Below are 17,736 nucleotides of genomic sequence, written 5' to 3'. Positions count from 1 at the left end.
TGCAAGCATCTCAGCTAACTCGCCTGAGTGCTCAGTCAGATCAATAAGTGGGGAAAGATGCATTCATCTCAGTCTTAAGGTGGCCTTGGTTGTAAACGCTCTGAGATGGCTATTGTTATTTCCTGTGGTCTTCATTCTGTAACTGGCAATGTTTAACACGCAGCAGGGGAAAATATCACAACCCGTGGTGCACATTTTTGAACTGATTAAGAGGTGTATCACTATAACATCCCGCGTTGGCTGAAACACGGCGGTGCTGTTGCATGTTGGGTGGAGTACCTTAAAACCCTCCACAGTCACAAAGCCCTGCCCTCACCCTCACACAAACAGTATTTGGCATTTTTGGTATTTGTTAGATCGAATATCCGTAAGAAAATGCAATTTCCAGTAAAGTAGACCAAATTGTAAAGCCATGTTGGGTAGAATAAAAGTACAATTTGGATGCAAATTGTGACATGGAATTGTGATTTAGATTTCTAGTTAAAACTGCTGCCTTATGGAAACAATGTATGCCGGATCCATCAAGGCATACCGAGCGGTATGTTGATGAAGCTGTTTTATTCTCAGATGATGTCAACTTCAGTTTGCTGAAACTGTGATAAGGGTGCCTCGGGGGACCCAGACCAGGATGCCACGGAGATGGTGAATACATGGTGAGCATGGAGCGGGACGCATTGTTTCAGGGAGAAGAATAAGCTGGGTTCTTGGCTAACCAAAGCTTTGAGCCTGTTTAGATTTTTTTTTAGGTTAACATTCACATAAACTTAACAATAATGCTTTTCTGGCAGTTAAAAAAATCGGCCCCCTTAGCGATAGTTTGAACTTATTTCTGACTGTAGCGTAAGCCTACATGCTTTAGCCCAGGGCAAGTTGTCTCTTTCTTTATTCATTTGACCAATTATTATGCTTAAATTGCTGGTTCTTCTTCTTCTTCTTGACTCTCGGGAACACCAGGAAGCCTTCAATAATTTCCAATACTACAACCCTGCAATGTCTTCAAATCTCCAGATGATGGCGCACTTGTAGTTAATAACGATTACTCGTTTCCCCCAAACCGGTAGTGGACCGATTATTTGCTTTTCAAAAGACTCAGTTGCAACTAATACTTTAACGAACAGGCATTAAAAATCATATCGATGTTTCCTATGCATTAGACTGAGAGACTTTAAATTAACCATTGCCAGTGTGAGCTCATCGGCGACATACAGGCTACAGAATATGACTTTAAATACATGTAAAACATGGTCATATATTAAGAATCTAAAATTTAAAAAAATATATAGAGTTGGCGTTTTCTAAGCAAAAACAACTGTTTAGCCAAAGTGGGAGGGCTTAACTTTTACCGTAGTTGCGCAGTGTGAGTGATGCTTGCAACTCTTGTTATGACTGCAAGGTCCTGTTTCAATCACTGGCGTCAGACGGACGCACGACACCAACTCAAACCTTTTCACCTTCTTCTGAGCAACGTAAATATTGATTGAAAAGCGAGGCATTAGCGAGCAGCTCAGTGGGAGTTTTAATTTGAAAGTGCTTCAGGGGACTAAAAGAGTATCCCTCGTCGTGTCACTTTGAGGCTCCGACGGATTTTTTTTTTTCGCATTTACCGCGACTGTGAGATAAAAGTTTTCCTCTATTATAGCCTATTAGGTGGCTCGTAAAACAGACCCGCCTATGACCTTCACGTCTTACATTTACCGGATGAAAGATTATTTGATACAGTTTCAGAGCGTGTTTTCCGTCTTCGACTTTTTTCCCTTTTCTTTGAATGCGTTGCAAATATGATGATGTCACCGACGCCACTTTTTCCTGAAGTTATGGCGGAGCACAACTTTTCTAACTTCTCTTGGTAAGCTTCTACGAGGTACTGGCTCCCTAGCATTGCTACTCACTCTGTTACGTTTGAAATGCTAACTACAACCGTTAAACTGCTTCTCCTTGAGACACACGACCAAGACACGCATTTGGACAAGTGAAATTTGAATGGAGGGCGAGAGCTGTGCACTCAAGTTTAACGATATAGTTCGCCTCTGAGGGCCTACGGGCAATTTCACAGTAATAACTGGACCTACCAGGCCTTATAAAAACACACGTAACTTAGCTACTAATAGCTTCTAGCCTATAGCTGTGCAAACCGTGCACGCAGTTGAGTAGTAGGCTCACTTGCTAATCTGTTTGGTACGAAGTTGGTTTGAAGGCTGTCGACGGCGTTTAAAATCGATTTAATGTCTCACCAACTGTAGAAAATAATATGCCAAGCTGCTGACACCGATCCCACCTACATTAATGCGTTTGAATACTTCAGACAAGTTCGAGAAACTCTTGTGGATGCAGCACAGGTCGTGTTTGTAAATCTGACTGTGTTATGCAGACTGACCTGTTATGTCGAACAGATCCATGCAGACGGGAGTAAAGTCTAATTCATCTGGACTTCACGTTCTTTCTGTTGATACCCTTTTGTGGATGGGTCACAGCAATTGTTTTGAACACAATTCCCGCAGCACGGTGGGAAGGGTGGAAGACCCACAATCATTCAAGTTCCTGCTTTTTTTTTTTTCTTTAATGCTATTGACATACCGGTATGTCTGCTGCTCTGACAGCTAACCACTAACTGCAGTAAATCATCTCCTCAGCCTTAACAGGTCTTTGTATGACACACCAGAGATAATTGGAAGTTTTGCAGAGTGAAAGTATAAACATTGAAAGGCCAAGAATTGGTGAAACAATACTGTGTATTGTTTGAGCAGGTCCAACTTGAGTTATAAGAATTTTTATTTATTTATTTTTTACAGTTGACTAGTTGACAAAAGACAAACGTCTTTTCAAGTAGCTCACTTGTTTTTATTTAGTTAATGACATTCTTTTCCTTTATGTCTTATTTGACCAGACTCTTTATGGGGGTATAATAATCCTGGACTGTATGTTACGAGCTGTTGTCTGACTGTGCAGAAGAAAGAGTCTGTTGAAAGCATATACTGTAAATAACACGACTGACCTCTGTGGTGGCCTGAGATTCTCCTGGTCTGAGTGGATTAGTTTGTCTACATTGCTCTGCAGCTCCCTCTCAAATGAAAAGGAGAGGACAATTGTTGCCAAAAAAAAATCACATGTGGTATTCTTAAAAGTAGTACTGTTGTTTGATGTAGTGTAGGGTTGAGCCCAGGTTTTAATAAGCACATATGACCACTAAACAGGTTGGAATGTGCACGTTCTCTTTACTTTTCCTGCCACAATCTTGAAGGGCTTGCTCCTAAGATACTGGCGTAACCCTGAAATGGCCCTGCATCATCTAAGAGGGTGGGTTGCCTACAATGGAGTTATGTTTAGAGATTACATCAAATGAGTGCTCGATGGTGTAATCAAAGCTTATCCTTGTTTTGCTACTTTTTTTTCTTGGCTGTGAAAATCTTTCACCATTGGAATTACATCAAAGAGATTAATGTAAAAATCTACTAATCTAATCTACTTTTTCAAAGTCTCAGAACCCATCGGGTGTAGTCTGACCACGATTTAGCATAATGATGTTTGCCTTCATATGCAGATATCTGTTTTCAGAGATGACTTTTTACATGATGGGAAACAGTTGCATTCTTTCATTTTGCAGACCAGTGTTTCAAACTCTGTGTCTCCACACCACCAAGTGAAAGATCCTTACTTACAACGAGAAATAATGTAATATTAATGAAGTAGTCAATTGTTGATGCGAGCTTTCAAGCATTTGGACTAATAATGCTGTTTGTGTATGTTTTGTTTTCTTTTTTTCAGACCATTGCAAGCACTCGGCTTTACTAATGGAGCACCGCCAGGGAGCATGGAAGACCCTGAGCAACGGCTTCGGAATGAAGGACTCTGCTTTAGAAGGCCCGTGCCTTTCCCCAACCATGGTCCAGGGCTTTCCCTGCCAGCGTCGCTCCTCAGATGACAGCAAGATGCCCGACTCCAAGACTAGCAGCACTATCCGTGTCTACCTCCCAAACCAGCAGCGCACTGTGGTGAGTCGATTTTTTTTAATGCTGATTTCTATACATTCATTAAAGCTGCAGAAATACTGCATTGGTACATAGTTATCTAAAGGTAAATGGAGTTCCTTTCATCCTAGCAGGCAAGAGAAAAATGAGTACTCTTTTTTTTTTTTTTTTGTCCCTCAGGTAAATGTGCGACCAGGTATGACTCTGTACAGTTGCCTGATAAAAGCATTAAAGGTGCGAGGGCTGCAGCCTCAGTGCTGCGCTGTCTTCAAGCTGCATCCAGGCCAGAGGAGGTGAGTTCAAGGCTGTTGAATTGATTTGAAATCAGGGAAATAAGGTTCAGGATTGCACAAATCACCTTTTTAACTGCTGAAGTTATTTTGCATGCTTTGACATCCCTTCATGAGCCTTTTGTTCGTTTTTGAAACAGCAAAAAACTCCGGATGGATTGGAATACTGACTCCACCTCCCTTATTGGAGAAGAGCTGCTGGTGGAGGTTTTAGATCATGTCCCCTTGACAACACATAATTTTGTGAGTACATAAAGCATTTAAGATACCCTCAAACTGAAAAAATGTCACTCCTAAAGAATTACGTTCACACCTTTTCTGTCATTTTCAGGTTCGTAAAACATATCTGAAGCTAGCGTTCTGTGATATTTGCCAGAAGTTTCTTTTGAATGGTTTCCGTTGCCAAACATGTGGCTACAAATTCCATGAGCATTGTAGCACCAAGGTGCCCACGATGTGTGTGGACTGGAGCAATATCAGACAACTCCTGTAAGTATTTTCACCTTGTAATGGGAGCATAATGTGAGTCATTTGTCATTATGTTTTGTAAGAATACTTTTTGAACATTACATTAAGAGTAATTAATTATGGAAATACATGACAGACATACTTGCCACCTTAAAATGATTCTCTGTATGGGAGCTTAAAGTTTTCATGAATGTTAATGTAATTAAATCTGAGGAAGGAGTGGGTCAGAATTTTTGTTGTTGAGATAAAGTATGGAAAACAGTCTGTTCATACTACAGATCTCCTGATTAGGTCTAGGCAGGTGCATGCTATGGCTTTGCATGCTCACATGGAGAATAGAAGCTTATTAGTGCTAATTTGCATGCAGGCTGTAGGGTTGACAGTAATCATTAAAAGATTCATATCGTTGACAGTGAAGCGATAAACCCTTAACGTGACAGTCATTGTAGTCTTTAGCGGTCAGCTGTTATTTGATTAAACACTCAGACCTTCATTGTACACTATTAAAGCTTTCCCACTCTATTCCACTCTATCTTCAGGTTGTGTCCAACACCTGGTGATAGCGGTGCCCCGTCTCTGCCCCCGCTGACATCCCGGCGGATGAGGGAATCCTTAACACGGTTTCCAAGGTGAGGAAATGTTTTTATATTTCAGCTGTACATAACCCATCTTCCTAGTTTATTTACTAAACAGTAGTTAGTTATGGTCCTCAAGATGATTTTCACCCCATTCTCGGGTGCAAATGAATGATGTTTATACAAATAAACATGTTAATGCATACACAGAATGCATACTATGAAAATGCTTTCGCTGTATTGAGTTCTTCTTTTCTGTGATGGGAGGAAAGAAGCGTGAAATTACACCTTTTTGCTTTTTTTTGTAGTTAAGAGAGTTTTTGTTTAAACAAGTAAATTTATGTTTACATTCAGGCCTACTCACCAGGATGCGTAGTAGAAGTATTTTTGAGCTCTAACAAATGTGTTGAATGCATTCCTCATAAAACTTTGCAAAGCTATTTTTTTATGAGTGCCGGTATTTTAAAACCAGCATTGTTTACATCCTTGTTTACTTGCCAAAAATCATCATCATCATCATAATCTTCCCCTTTTGGTGCAATCAGAGTATTAAAACTCCATGAGGAACCTTTAATTTAGAGAGAACATAAAGACTGTAACAGCTGTACTTGTGAATGTGCATGTTGTGTACTTTGAAAATGATCTTGTCCAGAGTGAAGCCTGTGAAGTACTTTATGACATCACCCGCTTTAGTGTCCCTCTGTGATAGTTTAGTTCGTGTTTTGATATTCTAAGGAGAGCTAATTTTTGAGGTGCTATTTATTGATATTTGTATATTACTGGGGAATAAAACTGAGGTTTCTGATCAGTATGTTGTAATAGAAATGGAGATATATTACCAGGTTAAGGTTGTCATCTTCTGTTATTTGTCATGCTTGACTGCAACACACTTGTAGTTGTGTTCTCATTTGTAAAGAACTTCAATCTGAATTGAATTAAATCCTGTTTTTAATGACGTCCTCAGCTTTATGGGGGCTTAGAAATCCAAGTGCTGATGTAACAAGAGGCGTGAAAAGAGCCTGTTGTTTCAGGGGGCACTTAAAATGGTTAAAAGCACTCTGAGCTGCCAAATTAGCACTCACAAAGTATTAAGTTGTTCCATGCAGAGCGATCTCAAATACTCTTTTGAAACAAAGTTTTGTTTTGCCAAAAATTGGGGGGGGGGGGGGTTGTTCTCAATGGGTACAGTCCGTGGTCCTAAGTGTGATTTAATATCATCTCTGTTTATATACGTCATTCAGCTGGGGTCCCGCTGTCCCCACTTTAACCAGCAGCTACAGAACATTACAGTTATAAGTCCAGTAACTGCAGCTTACCAAGAATTTTGACTTATTTCAAAGTAGATGCTCATATGGGCATGAGGGACCGTTCTTATTCATTTGTTTTTGGATATTTTAACTTGTTAAAGTTAGAGTTTGTTCTTGCGAAAGTGAACATCTCAAGTCAGATTAACATTTGGGTTGTTTGCAGATTAACATTTTTGGCTGGTGAGCTTTGTACTCTTCATCTGAGCCAACACTGATCTTGGCAAACATCAAGGGCAAAATACCTCTACAGTGTCAAATGAGCCAAAAAAGGGATTAGAGGAAGGCCAAAATAAAATGAACCAATAACTACTTCCTCACTTGCTTGCTTCTTATTGATTTTTCATGTGCTGTACCAGTGTGTTGATGGTACAACATAAACAGATGATGCTTGATTGGAGTAACTGAGAGAAAATGACAGAAATGAAACCACAGAGCTCCTGCACCAACCAAAACCACACCCACGCCAGTGCATTTTTTTGAAGAAGTCACAAATTCAGTGTCACAAATTCAGACTGATGGGTGTCACTTTGCTGCAAAAGACACAACCAAGAGTTGCTCTGTTCTTATGTTTGATCCATTTGCGCTTTCACAGCTCAGCTCATCGATATTCCACCCCTCATGCCTTCAACTACACCACGTCCTACCCACCCACAGGTGGTGGTCTCTCTCAGAGGCAGCGCTCCACTTCTACACCCAATGTGCACATGGTTAGCACCACCCTGCCTGTAGACAGCAGCATGATTGAGGTAACTACACACCATCTGGGCCCCTTGGGTACTCCTGTAGGTTCAAGCCACTCCTAAAATATCTCGTGCTTGAGAGTGATCTTGCCTTCCTACGTACATCTCAGACATTCCAACTATCCTCGCCTTGCTTCTTTTCTACCTCTTATCTACCTCTTATCTACCTTTGCGTTAAGTAATCCACCTGGCCTGGGTTAAGCCTGTTTTTGTGTAACTCCCCCGATGCCATCTCATTTTAGTGACTTTAAAATGTGCGACACTCGACTTCCCCCTGTTCAGTGCTAGTTTCTGCTTTTTTCATTGCCGAGGTTCTTGCATAATCAGGTTACTAGTGTTGCATGCTTTTGTAGAATATTTTCCCTGCACTTTGTTCAGGTAGAAACTTGGGCATCACTCTTGTCATTCTTCCTTCCTCACTTTCCTTTACTGTCTCACTTTTCCCCCCTTTTCCTCACTGGCCTGTTGTATTGTGCCCTGCTGGGGAGCAGCTAGACTGCCTCAATACCTCCCCCAGCTCCTGGTGCCATAGATTCTGGTTGAAGAGGAAAGTAGGTATTGTGCACTTCTCCCAGCCTTTTGTTGAGGCCTCATCTGAGAGTCCAGAAAAGGTTAGAAAGCAGAGTGTCTGTGTGCGGTCTGAATTGCATGCATTGCAAACAGACTATCTGCATTCACATCTTAGTACTGAAGTCAAACGAGTGAGTGACAAATCATGACAGCACAGCATGTGCTTTTCTGTTTAACACGTCAACAGAAGTTTGTCTCTGTGTTCTTTTTCCCCCTTAGGATGCGATGCGTGATCATGACTCAGGTACGTGCTCACTTTGCATCATGTCTTATCATGTTGTGTGCTTTTGTGCTGCATCACACCTCAACCCTTCACCACAAAGTTCCCCTTTTGTGCATTCATTTACGGTAAAACTTTGTGAATTGACCCTTTAGCCATCCCTGTCTGCCTCCAAACTTTTAATTCATCATCAGGGCATATGAAATTGAGGTCTACTCATAATATTAAATTGACTGTGAAAAGCTAAGCGGTAGAAGCTGGTAATGCGAGACTAATCTGCATGTGATAGGCTAAACATTTGATTTACATGGCGTATTTTACTGTCATAACTTATCATAGCTCTCTGTTTGGAGGGTGAGCCTGTCACAAGCATCAAATATAAAACACAAAGGGCAGAGCACTGGGCCAAAGTGAAGCGTTGCAAGCCAAATTGTCCAGTATTCACCATATTTTCGGTTTGTCTTTTTCTAGTGTTTGCTGAATGTGTAGAGAGAATCCTTATATCCCATTTAGTGGTATCCTGAAAAGTTCATTTATCCCATCTGACACACTATATAGTCTTTTATGCAGAATTCCCTTTATAATGTGTGAAGTTATTTTGAACAAAGTCTTTCATCCTTTCGCTCTGTATTCCTGAAGCGGGCAGTTCCCCCAACCAGAGTCCAACAGGCTGGTCCCAGTCCCAGTCCAAAGTTCCTGCTCCTGCCCAGCGAGAGAGGGCCCCGTCCTTCAACACTCAGGAGAAAAATAAAATAGTAAGTTCCATATCTTGTATACATACGAATAACATTTACTCTCTTTCCTCTAATAGTTTTTTTTGTGAGCTAATCCGTCTAATTCTACTCATTCACTCACTCATCAGCAATTGTTTTCTCAAGTATTGTACTTCGCAGTACTTGTACTGCTACAGATTAAGACTGTTGCATGCCGCAGCTACCGCAACAGAGATGTAGCTGCTGGTTTGGCTGCGTAGCTACATGTCCAGAGATACAAACGTGTCGGGGGTGTGAGGGTTGTGACTAAAATCAGACACGACTGCATTCTTCATGCACTGTCAAAGATGCTCATGGTGGATCCTGTCGTTCAGTTTGGCACTTCTACCTCCAGTGAGGTGTGAGAGGGCTTTTCTGTTGTTTTTGACAATTTGATAATCAGTTGTGACTGTGGGACAAATTGTGAACATATTGTGAATGAGCAGAGAAGTTTAACCCCTACCTCTAAACTGGAGCAGATTGAGGATGACTTTATATTATATTGATATTTTGTACTCATTTTGATTTGTTGTCAGTGATTTTTGTCTACTGTTTAAGTTATGTTATTTACACTCAGTGAGGTGGTTGGTTTGGATGGAAAGGCTCTGTGGTGCACTTCATTATGTTTAGTATATGTTGAGGTGTTAATGCACTGTTTTTAGTGGCTGAAGATTAAGGTATTAAATCGTTCTTTCGCAAGCTTTTTAAAAATACAACATAGTAAAGTTTACTCAGAGTAAATTTCAGCTTACCTACTTACTTCTACAGAAGTAATCTGTCTTTTACTCGAGTGGAGGGGGTGGCAGAAGCCTGAACCAACTGTGGTAGAAGTAGGAGGGAGGATTTGATTTGTTAGAAGATAATAGACTTTTACATTACTTACAATGATCAGAATTATGATTAATGCTGTATCTGTACATGAATAACACACTGCGTGCATCTGGTGAAATTTCCTGTGCTTTTTCATAATGCAGAAAAAAAAAGACATTGCAGCGTCAGTTTTGTTGCAATACCATGCAGCTCTGCAATCTACCCTGCAGATTGTTGGTTTATGATGACTGCTTGTGTTTAGTTTGTGTGTCTCACATGAGCTGCACCTTTTGATTTCTGTTGTTCCAGAGGCCCCGAGACAAGCGGGACTCCAGTTACTACTGGGAGATTGAAGCCAGTGAGGTTTATCTGCACTCCCGCATCGGTTCAGGCTCCTTTGGAACTGTATACAAAGGGAAATGGCATGGTAGGAATGCATTTCATATGGGGCAGGGCACTTCTCAGGTATAACTGCTAGCACATTTTCACACTGCACTTTGAAATGAGCTACTTCACACATATAATGGTTGGAAAATCAAATCAGTGTGCATGCAGCATTGCTTCTCATATGAGCTTACAGTGGGTTTTATGGGTCAAGGATAACTGAGCAGAGTATATTTGTTGTAGGTGATGTAGCAGTGAAGATTTTAAAGGTGACTGACCCCACACCAGAGCAATTCCAGGCATTCAGAAATGAAGTAGCAGTCCTGAGGTGAGAAACTGCATGGACACAGTGTTATTTCAGCTGGGTTTTTTAGCTTTTTTAGCAATTGCAAATTGTTGAATTCCTGGTGTATCACCTTCATTGCAAACTTTTATCTTATCTTTGTTTCGGTGATTTCCTCTTCCCCTTTGCCTCTGGTCGCAGGAAAACGCGACATGTCAACATCCTGTTGTTCATGGGCTACATGACGAAGGACAACCTGGCCATTGTGACCCAGTGGTGTGAAGGCAGCAGCCTGTACAAGCATATTCATGTCCTGGAGACAAACTTCAAGATAATCCAGCTCATAGACATTGCCAGACAGACAGCTCAGGGCATGGAGTAAGTCTTGAGCGAGCAATCATTTCTTATAAACCAAGTGAAAAATGTATGTCAACTAATATCATTTTTCATTTTTAGTTATCTGCATGCAAAGAACATCATTCATCGTGACATGAAGTCCAACAGTATCCTTTCTGTTCGCCGTTTCAGTGTGTGAAAAAATGACCCAGTGTACCACAGTATTCTCATGTTGGTCAGGATCTGTTTCTTCAGAGAGCTTTAGCTGTGATTCCTTGACAGCAGCCTAGATATCTTCCTGCATGAAGGGCTAACGGTGAAAATTGGGGACTTTGGTCTCGCTACAGTGAAGGCCAGGTGGAGTGGCTCACATCAGGTGGAGCAGCCCTCTGGGTCCATTCTCTGGATGGTCAGTAATACAGATTTCATTTTGTTAAAAGTCGATACTTCTTCAATTGTGCAACACAGTAAATAGACAAATATAAAAGAAAATAATTGTTTTTTTGTCTGGACGTCCACAGGCTCCTGAAGTTATCCGGATGCAAGATAACAATCCCTACAGCTTCCAGTCTGATGTCTATTCCTATGGAATTGTTCTCTTTGAGCTCATGACAGGAGAGCTTCCATATTCCCACACAGCAAACCGAGATCAGGTAAAGTCTCATCATTTATATATGTTGTACTGCATGTCAGGCGGCAATAGTTTAGTGATACAGCAGTGGATATACATGACATTTTGATGCTATAATGAGTTGCTCTCCACATACTCTGTAACTGTTTTGTTTTGCACAACACATTTGCTAAATCTTAAGGTTTGCAAATTTTTGCTACCTTGTTAGATTTGGTCTTCAGATTAGATCTGAGCTGTAAGCCCACGCTCAGAAGTGTGTCGAAAACACACGTCCTTGCCTGAGTCCCCATGTCGGGCCGCGAGCCCAGGCCAGAAGGTGGTGGAAAGACACTGGGTCGCTGTCTGAAGGGGGTTGTGGAGCTGGCCTAAGGCCCACCATGGAACAGAGGCGGGCACCCTGGAGCCACTGGCCTAATTTTAGACCCCGTAACACAACCCTGTTCGTGTGTGAGAAAAAGAGTGCATGGGTGTGCGTATGTTTGTGTCTGTGGTTTTTCGTCCTCCCACAGACCACAAGACCTGGTCTGGATCGTGTCTGGCTCCTTGTTCAGTACTCTTTACTTCATAAATTTGGCTGCAGCGGCTGTACAAAGCGTGCCTCTAAGTACTGTTATGATCCACTGGTGTACTCAAATTCTCCTTGATACTGCAGAATGACTTTGTACTCAGCTGACCTGGCAAGTGCATAGAGTACTGCTGTTATCCTTTATCGCTGCAATATCATGCACTCATGCCTTCACAGTAGCGCCAGTGTTTTAGATGCCTTTGACTCACTGGCAATAAGAATCTTGAGGTGGACTGCTGATTGAGGACTGATCAGATGTCTCTTACTGCTGCACTGTCATGGATTGGTAGTTCAACAGAAAAATATTTTCAAATGTGATCAGTATTTCACACACTGACTTCCTCTCAGATTATCTTCATGGTGGGAAGAGGATATTTGTCCCCAGACCTCAGTAAGCTCTACAAGAATTGCCCCAAAGCCATGAAAAGGTTGGTGGCCGACTGCATCAAGAAGTCCAAGGATGAGAGGCCGCTCTTCCCGCAGGTGAGCCACTGTTTTGGAAATCAAAGTATTCAAGCTAAAAAGAACGAAGAGCTTTTATGTTAAACTACTTTTTTTCTTTCTCTCTTTTTGTTCATGTTTTTTTAGATCTTGTCCTCCATTGAGCTTCTCCAGCATGCCCTCCCTAAGATAAACCGCAGTGCCTCAGAACCGTCCCTGCACAGAGCCTCTCACACTGAGGATATCAATGCCTGTACTCTGACCTCCACCAGACTGCCTGTTTTCTAGAGGCTCAGACAGCACTGGCTCTGTTCCTCTTTGAAATATCTAAAATAGTCCAAATGCTTGATATGCCCAAATTCTCTAAATACAGATGCCAATATGGAATTAAAGATAAAAATGCAATCATACATAAGCCCATGCTAATCAATAAAATATGTAAGGAAAATAGGAGAGAATAGGGGAGAAGTGCAGAGGGGAAGCCCATCTGAGATTTACGATGGAAGGGAGTGAGTCTTGATGGATTGCGGGTGGGATGCACTCATGAAGAGGCTGGCGTAAGATACATCAGAGTGGTGCCTTGCTTATTACTGCACGCACTGAGAAATATGCGGGGGCTCAACGGCGGCAAAGCATTTGGGAAAATTTGTAAATACATACATACATGCACGCAAGCACGCCTACTTAAGGCAACAATAAAATGGACACTGAAGGAAGATCTAGAGGAGGACAGATGTGTCCCTCTTGACTTGGTTTCTGTGATGTGAAGCACACCCTTCTATCTGTTCACCCTGATGAAGAGGACCTTTAAAGCTTACATGCCTTAAGAGGAAACAAAGCCTGGACTAAAATCCTGCACAATTCACCTCTTGTTATCACAAACAAAGCCGTTGGATGTAGTCCATTTAGTTGCACAGTAGTAGTTAATTTTGCATTGTCTTAAATGATAATGGAGTAGATATGGGAAATTGTTTTTTTTTTTGTTGTTGTTGTTTTGTTTTTTTTGGTGTTTTTCTTGTTGTCTTTTGATTTCTTTTAACTGTCTTTATTTTTGGGGTCATTTTGGAAGAGTTATGGCCTGTCAGGCAGATAGCATAAGTGTTGGGGAAAATTGAATTTGCACATTTTATCAAAAGCAATGGTTATGTTTCAGCAGTCTTCTCATTGGCTTCATAGCTGTGGGAGAACTGTAGATACACACACACACACACACACACATTCACACTCTTATCAGTCCTCACCGTGAGTTGGTTATCATGAGCCGGACATATGGCGGTTGTCTTAAATATTTAAATTGATTTGGAAACTAATTTGTATGTTTATCACGTCTCTTTCAGGAGGTTAAACGTTTTATTGTGAACTTGGTGAGAAAGTTGTTTATTCAATATTTTAATAAAATTAAGTTAAATTTCTTTGCCATGTATGACGTTTATCTTGTTTACTTCTTAGTATGGAGTAGCATTGAATAATCAGTATGCTGTATGTTTTACCGAACATGTTTGAAGCAGGTGAGGTGGGCAGCGGACATTAGATTATACAGCCTCTCTTCTTGTTCTCAAACACAGTAAAATCCCAGACATGTGCAAGACTTGGTGGCAGGGTGTAATGTTTGCTGTAGCAGTGGCAACGTGGTGTAACCTCACAGGGGATCCAGTCCCAACACACCAATAGGGGATTCCACCATTGGCTGATGCCACTGTGTGCTGTATAGCCACTGGCAAGCTCAGTGGAACAACAATCATTCAACAAGGGAGGGACATGTGGAAAGAGAGGGCAGTTATATTTTGTTGTAGTGTAAACATCCACTGTGTAGTTCCTGCTGTGCAGAACTGCTCTACTTGGTTCTCTCCCAAGTGCTAATTTAGTGTAAATAAGGGAATATTTACTGTGATCTAAATATGGGAAGATGTTTTTGGCCCTAAGACTTGAGCCCAGTGCAAGAAACATGATAGAAGCGTTTTGAGTTCTATACCTTATTTGAATCACATGTCTCAAAAGGACTGATGACAGGGTAAAATAAACCTGGTGTCAACAGAAGTGGAGCAACACAATAAGAGCAAAGCCATCGTCTGACCGCTAGTCATCTATTTTTACAACAGTTTTGCTATATGTGTTTATCTGCTCTATTTCTGCTTCCTGACAAGCCACACAGGCTGGCTCCAACTGAGCTCAAACGTCCTACATCCCTGCAATAGCTCCATCTAGTGGGTGTTCCTCTGGGATTTGTGTCGGTCTTTGTTCAAAGACCAACATATGGTGCAAGAATTCCAATCCTTAAGTAAATTTACAAATACAACAAAGTCAAAAGGAATCTCAGAATAAATCTGAGATGATTAGCGGGGTAGGAAGAGAGAAGAAAATGAAGTTGTGTTCTTAAAATCTGTATTTTTGTGAAATATTAGGTATTGTGTTCTCTTTGACCTTAAGGAAACCATTTGAGAAGTCTGCCAAATATAGTTGAATAAAAAGTATAATATTTTTGAAATGTAGGAGGGTAGAAGTATGACTGTGACTACTCAAGTAAAGCTCAAGTACCTCAGAATTGTGGCTTAGTACAGTATATGTGTAGATGTATTGAGGCTGAACTTTGTGAAACACAACCTCCAGACGTGGTGCACTATTTTACAATAGAGGAGCCGTTCTATCAGTGTAACAGTCAAGTCAGCCTCTCAGCATTATGGTGTCTGGTTCTACATCCATCCATCCATCTATTTCCTATACTGCTTATCTGTCAGGGTAGCAGGGGTGCTGGAGCCAGCTCACCCAGCTGACTACGGGCGAGAGGTGGGGTACACCCTGGACTGGTCGCCAGTCAATCGCAGGGCTCCAGGTCCTACATGATAGTAAAATTCAGTTTGATATTCATATGCTATTTTCTGATTCTCCCACAGTATGAGGCCTTCATTTTTAATCTGTGATGCTGTCGCACCAGCCCATACTTCTTTCTGAATTGTGCGTGACAAAATCTGTTGCTTGCAAAATATGTGTACTGTGATTGCCATTTTAATTCTGTGACGAAGTGAAAGTACACTCATGAAGCTTAAGTGGCTGGTTATGTAACCCCAATCACTCAGGTACTATATGTAGGCCTCATGCAACACAGTCACCACCAGATGGCAACAAGAAACTCTGCGCCTTCAGGATTGTCTTCATCAGATATTTTAGCTATTAAAGCAGCATTGCTGATGGTATTATTTTGTTCCATTTTAAAGCAGTGAAATCAGTACATATTTTTAAAAAATGCGTTATACATAACAGGTTTTTGTTTTTATTTAGTCTTTATTTAATCAGACCGTCTCATTGATATTAAGATCTCTTTTCATGGGATGCCTGAGAACAACACCTGTGACACAATATTCACTGATGTTTGGCCATGATGTTTATTACACAGCACTTTGACATCCTCTTTCGTTACGGCATGGAAGTGCTTCTGTTCCGCTGCATCCTTCAGCAGATGGTCAGTGCAGTGTGCCCCCACAGGGCACAAGTTGTACGTGTTGTGCAGCAGCTTGGGAGACAGCTGGGAGGAGTCTAGACGGAAGCTCCTCAGCTGGAGCTTCAGGGCCCGTGGTGTCATTAATCTGAGTTCTCCAGTGACTTTTACTATCACCTGGCCAGGTCAGCCTGCTTGTTATGAGGGGGGACGGGGGGAAAGAAACATCAGCACCATCTGGAAGCCTTACAAAGACATAGTGGGAGAGTATATTTTATCTGTGGGAGATGCTTGTTAGTATTTGTTTAAGTAAACAACATGAGTCTGCTGTTCTAAGACAAACACCAGATGTGCTAGTCTGAATCTAGCTAGAGTATATCAGCCTTCTCGGCAAGCTCAGGCTCCCATCAGAACATAAGAAAGGCCTCTGCAGCCGTGTCAGTTATTTTCGGGACATCTGTAGGCAGACAGTGTGCCAGTGCTGATGGCTGTGGGCAGTTTCACAGAACAGCCCTGCTCTCGCCAGTCTCTTCTGCATTGAATAACAAGTGACGACTGAAGGCAGCAGCTACGCTATATATGCAAAAGTATTTGGCTAAGGGTTGTTTTTTGAGGTTGAGCTAGGCGCCTTACTTCCAGTGAAGGGAAATCTTAATTTGTTGGTATACCAAGACATTATGGATGATGCTATGTTTCCAACTTTGTGGCAACAGTTTGGGGAAAACCCTTTTATATTCCAGCATGGCTGTGCCCCAGTGGGCAAAGCAAAGCCCATAAAGACATGGCTGGATGAGTTTGGTGTGGAATAACTTGACTGGCCCACACAGATCCCTGACCTGAACACCTTAGGGATGAACTGGAATGGAGCCAGCCTTAGAGTGTACGCTGTTACAGCTGCAAAAGAGGGAACCAACGCCATATTAACTAATTAATTATTCACAAAAAGAATAGCAATCATAATCATAATAGACTGGTACACCTCTGCGTACGTGTGTCATCTCCAAGCACCTATCCTAACATTCTCAGTTATTGTTCAATGTGGTAGAACCATAACAAAGAGAATAATAAATGTCAGAGTTTAAGGATTAATACACTTTGGTTGGTAATGAATGTGTCCAATAAAGCAGACTTGTCTTATAGTCGGGAATGTGATACAATGACTGTTTGTCATACAGTCAGTATTGGAATAAAAAAATTAATCAGATTTTATTTGCTGCACTTTATGAGCCAGGAAATTATTTTTGTAAATAACAAGAGTAACTATTCACGTCCACAACTCAGCAGGAATCTGCAGCTCTTTGGTTGGAAACGAAGACCAAGGAACTCTCTGATTTTGGTCTGGTGTCATCACTGTGGTTCTAAAGTAAACTTTATTGGGAAAAAAATGAAAAAATAACCACTTCAACCATTATTTTGTACACAGTATTTACTACTGATAAACACTATGACCAAATGCAACAGTGGATCATTAACTGTTGAATAGGTGATTACCAAGCATACATAAGTTTATGGCTATATTATTTATAAGGATTGTCTCTGGTATAGTTTAGCAGAAAATAAACAGTTGAAAAATACATTTCTGGTGAAGCAATGCAACAAGACAGTCCAAAAACCCACAACTAATTTGATTAACAATCACTAATCGTACACAATATAAACTACGATGGCCACAATTTCCTATATAGCTAAGCAAACATACGGTTGAGCAACTGTGGAATCATACTGGCTGATAATAATTCAGTAAACAGGATTACTTCCTTAGTGATCACTGGTGTCTTTACTGTGTCTTTCAGTCCAAAGGCACTGCTCAGGGACTGGGATTTGCTGGAAGACAAGAGAATCATGACTTTGTATTTGCAGAGTGAGTCAGGATGTACACTTAGTGGCCGATTTATCAGGTACACCTGTACAGTCTAATACAGTCTAATACAACAGCTAGCATGACAACATGCATTCTGATTTTATG

The 17,736-nt window shown here is 41.2% G+C and overlaps 1 protein-coding gene across 4 annotated transcripts; it reads left to right on the top strand.

The window, feature by feature from the left end:
* The first annotated feature begins 351 nt into the window (after positions 1 to 351).
* raf1a (Raf-1 proto-oncogene, serine/threonine kinase a) lies at positions 352 to 13,760 on the top strand. 4 transcript variants are annotated; one of them, XM_046395548.1, is made up of 18 exons: positions 1,354 to 1,846; positions 3,763 to 3,989; positions 4,146 to 4,258; positions 4,396 to 4,498; positions 4,587 to 4,744; positions 5,263 to 5,352; positions 7,198 to 7,351; positions 7,837 to 7,956; positions 8,135 to 8,159; positions 8,775 to 8,890; positions 10,007 to 10,124; positions 10,325 to 10,409; positions 10,566 to 10,742; positions 10,821 to 10,867; positions 10,991 to 11,109; positions 11,222 to 11,353; positions 12,245 to 12,379; positions 12,485 to 13,760. In XM_046395548.1, the coding sequence occupies exons 2-18, from the start codon at positions 3,789 to 3,791 to the stop codon at positions 12,623 to 12,625; spliced, it is 2,034 nt and encodes a 677-aa protein (XP_046251504.1). In that variant the 5' UTR covers positions 1,354 to 1,846; positions 3,763 to 3,788; the 3' UTR covers positions 12,626 to 13,760. The 4 variants fall into 4 exon arrangements, with proteins under 4 accessions (XP_046251503.1, XP_046251504.1, XP_046251502.1 ...); XM_046395547.1 differs by lacking the exons at positions 1,354 to 1,846; positions 7,837 to 7,956 and adding an exon at positions 352 to 653; XM_046395546.1 differs by lacking the exon at positions 7,837 to 7,956 and having other exon boundaries at positions 1,356 to 1,861.
* Positions 13,761 to 17,736: the final 3,976 nt, after the last annotated feature.

The sequence above is a fragment of the Scatophagus argus genome, chromosome 8 (genome assembly GCF_020382885.2).
Source record: "Scatophagus argus isolate fScaArg1 chromosome 8, fScaArg1.pri, whole genome shotgun sequence".
Lineage (NCBI taxonomy): Eukaryota > Metazoa > Chordata > Actinopteri > Scatophagidae > Scatophagus > Scatophagus argus.
This window is presented reverse-complemented; position numbering and strand designations above follow the sequence as displayed.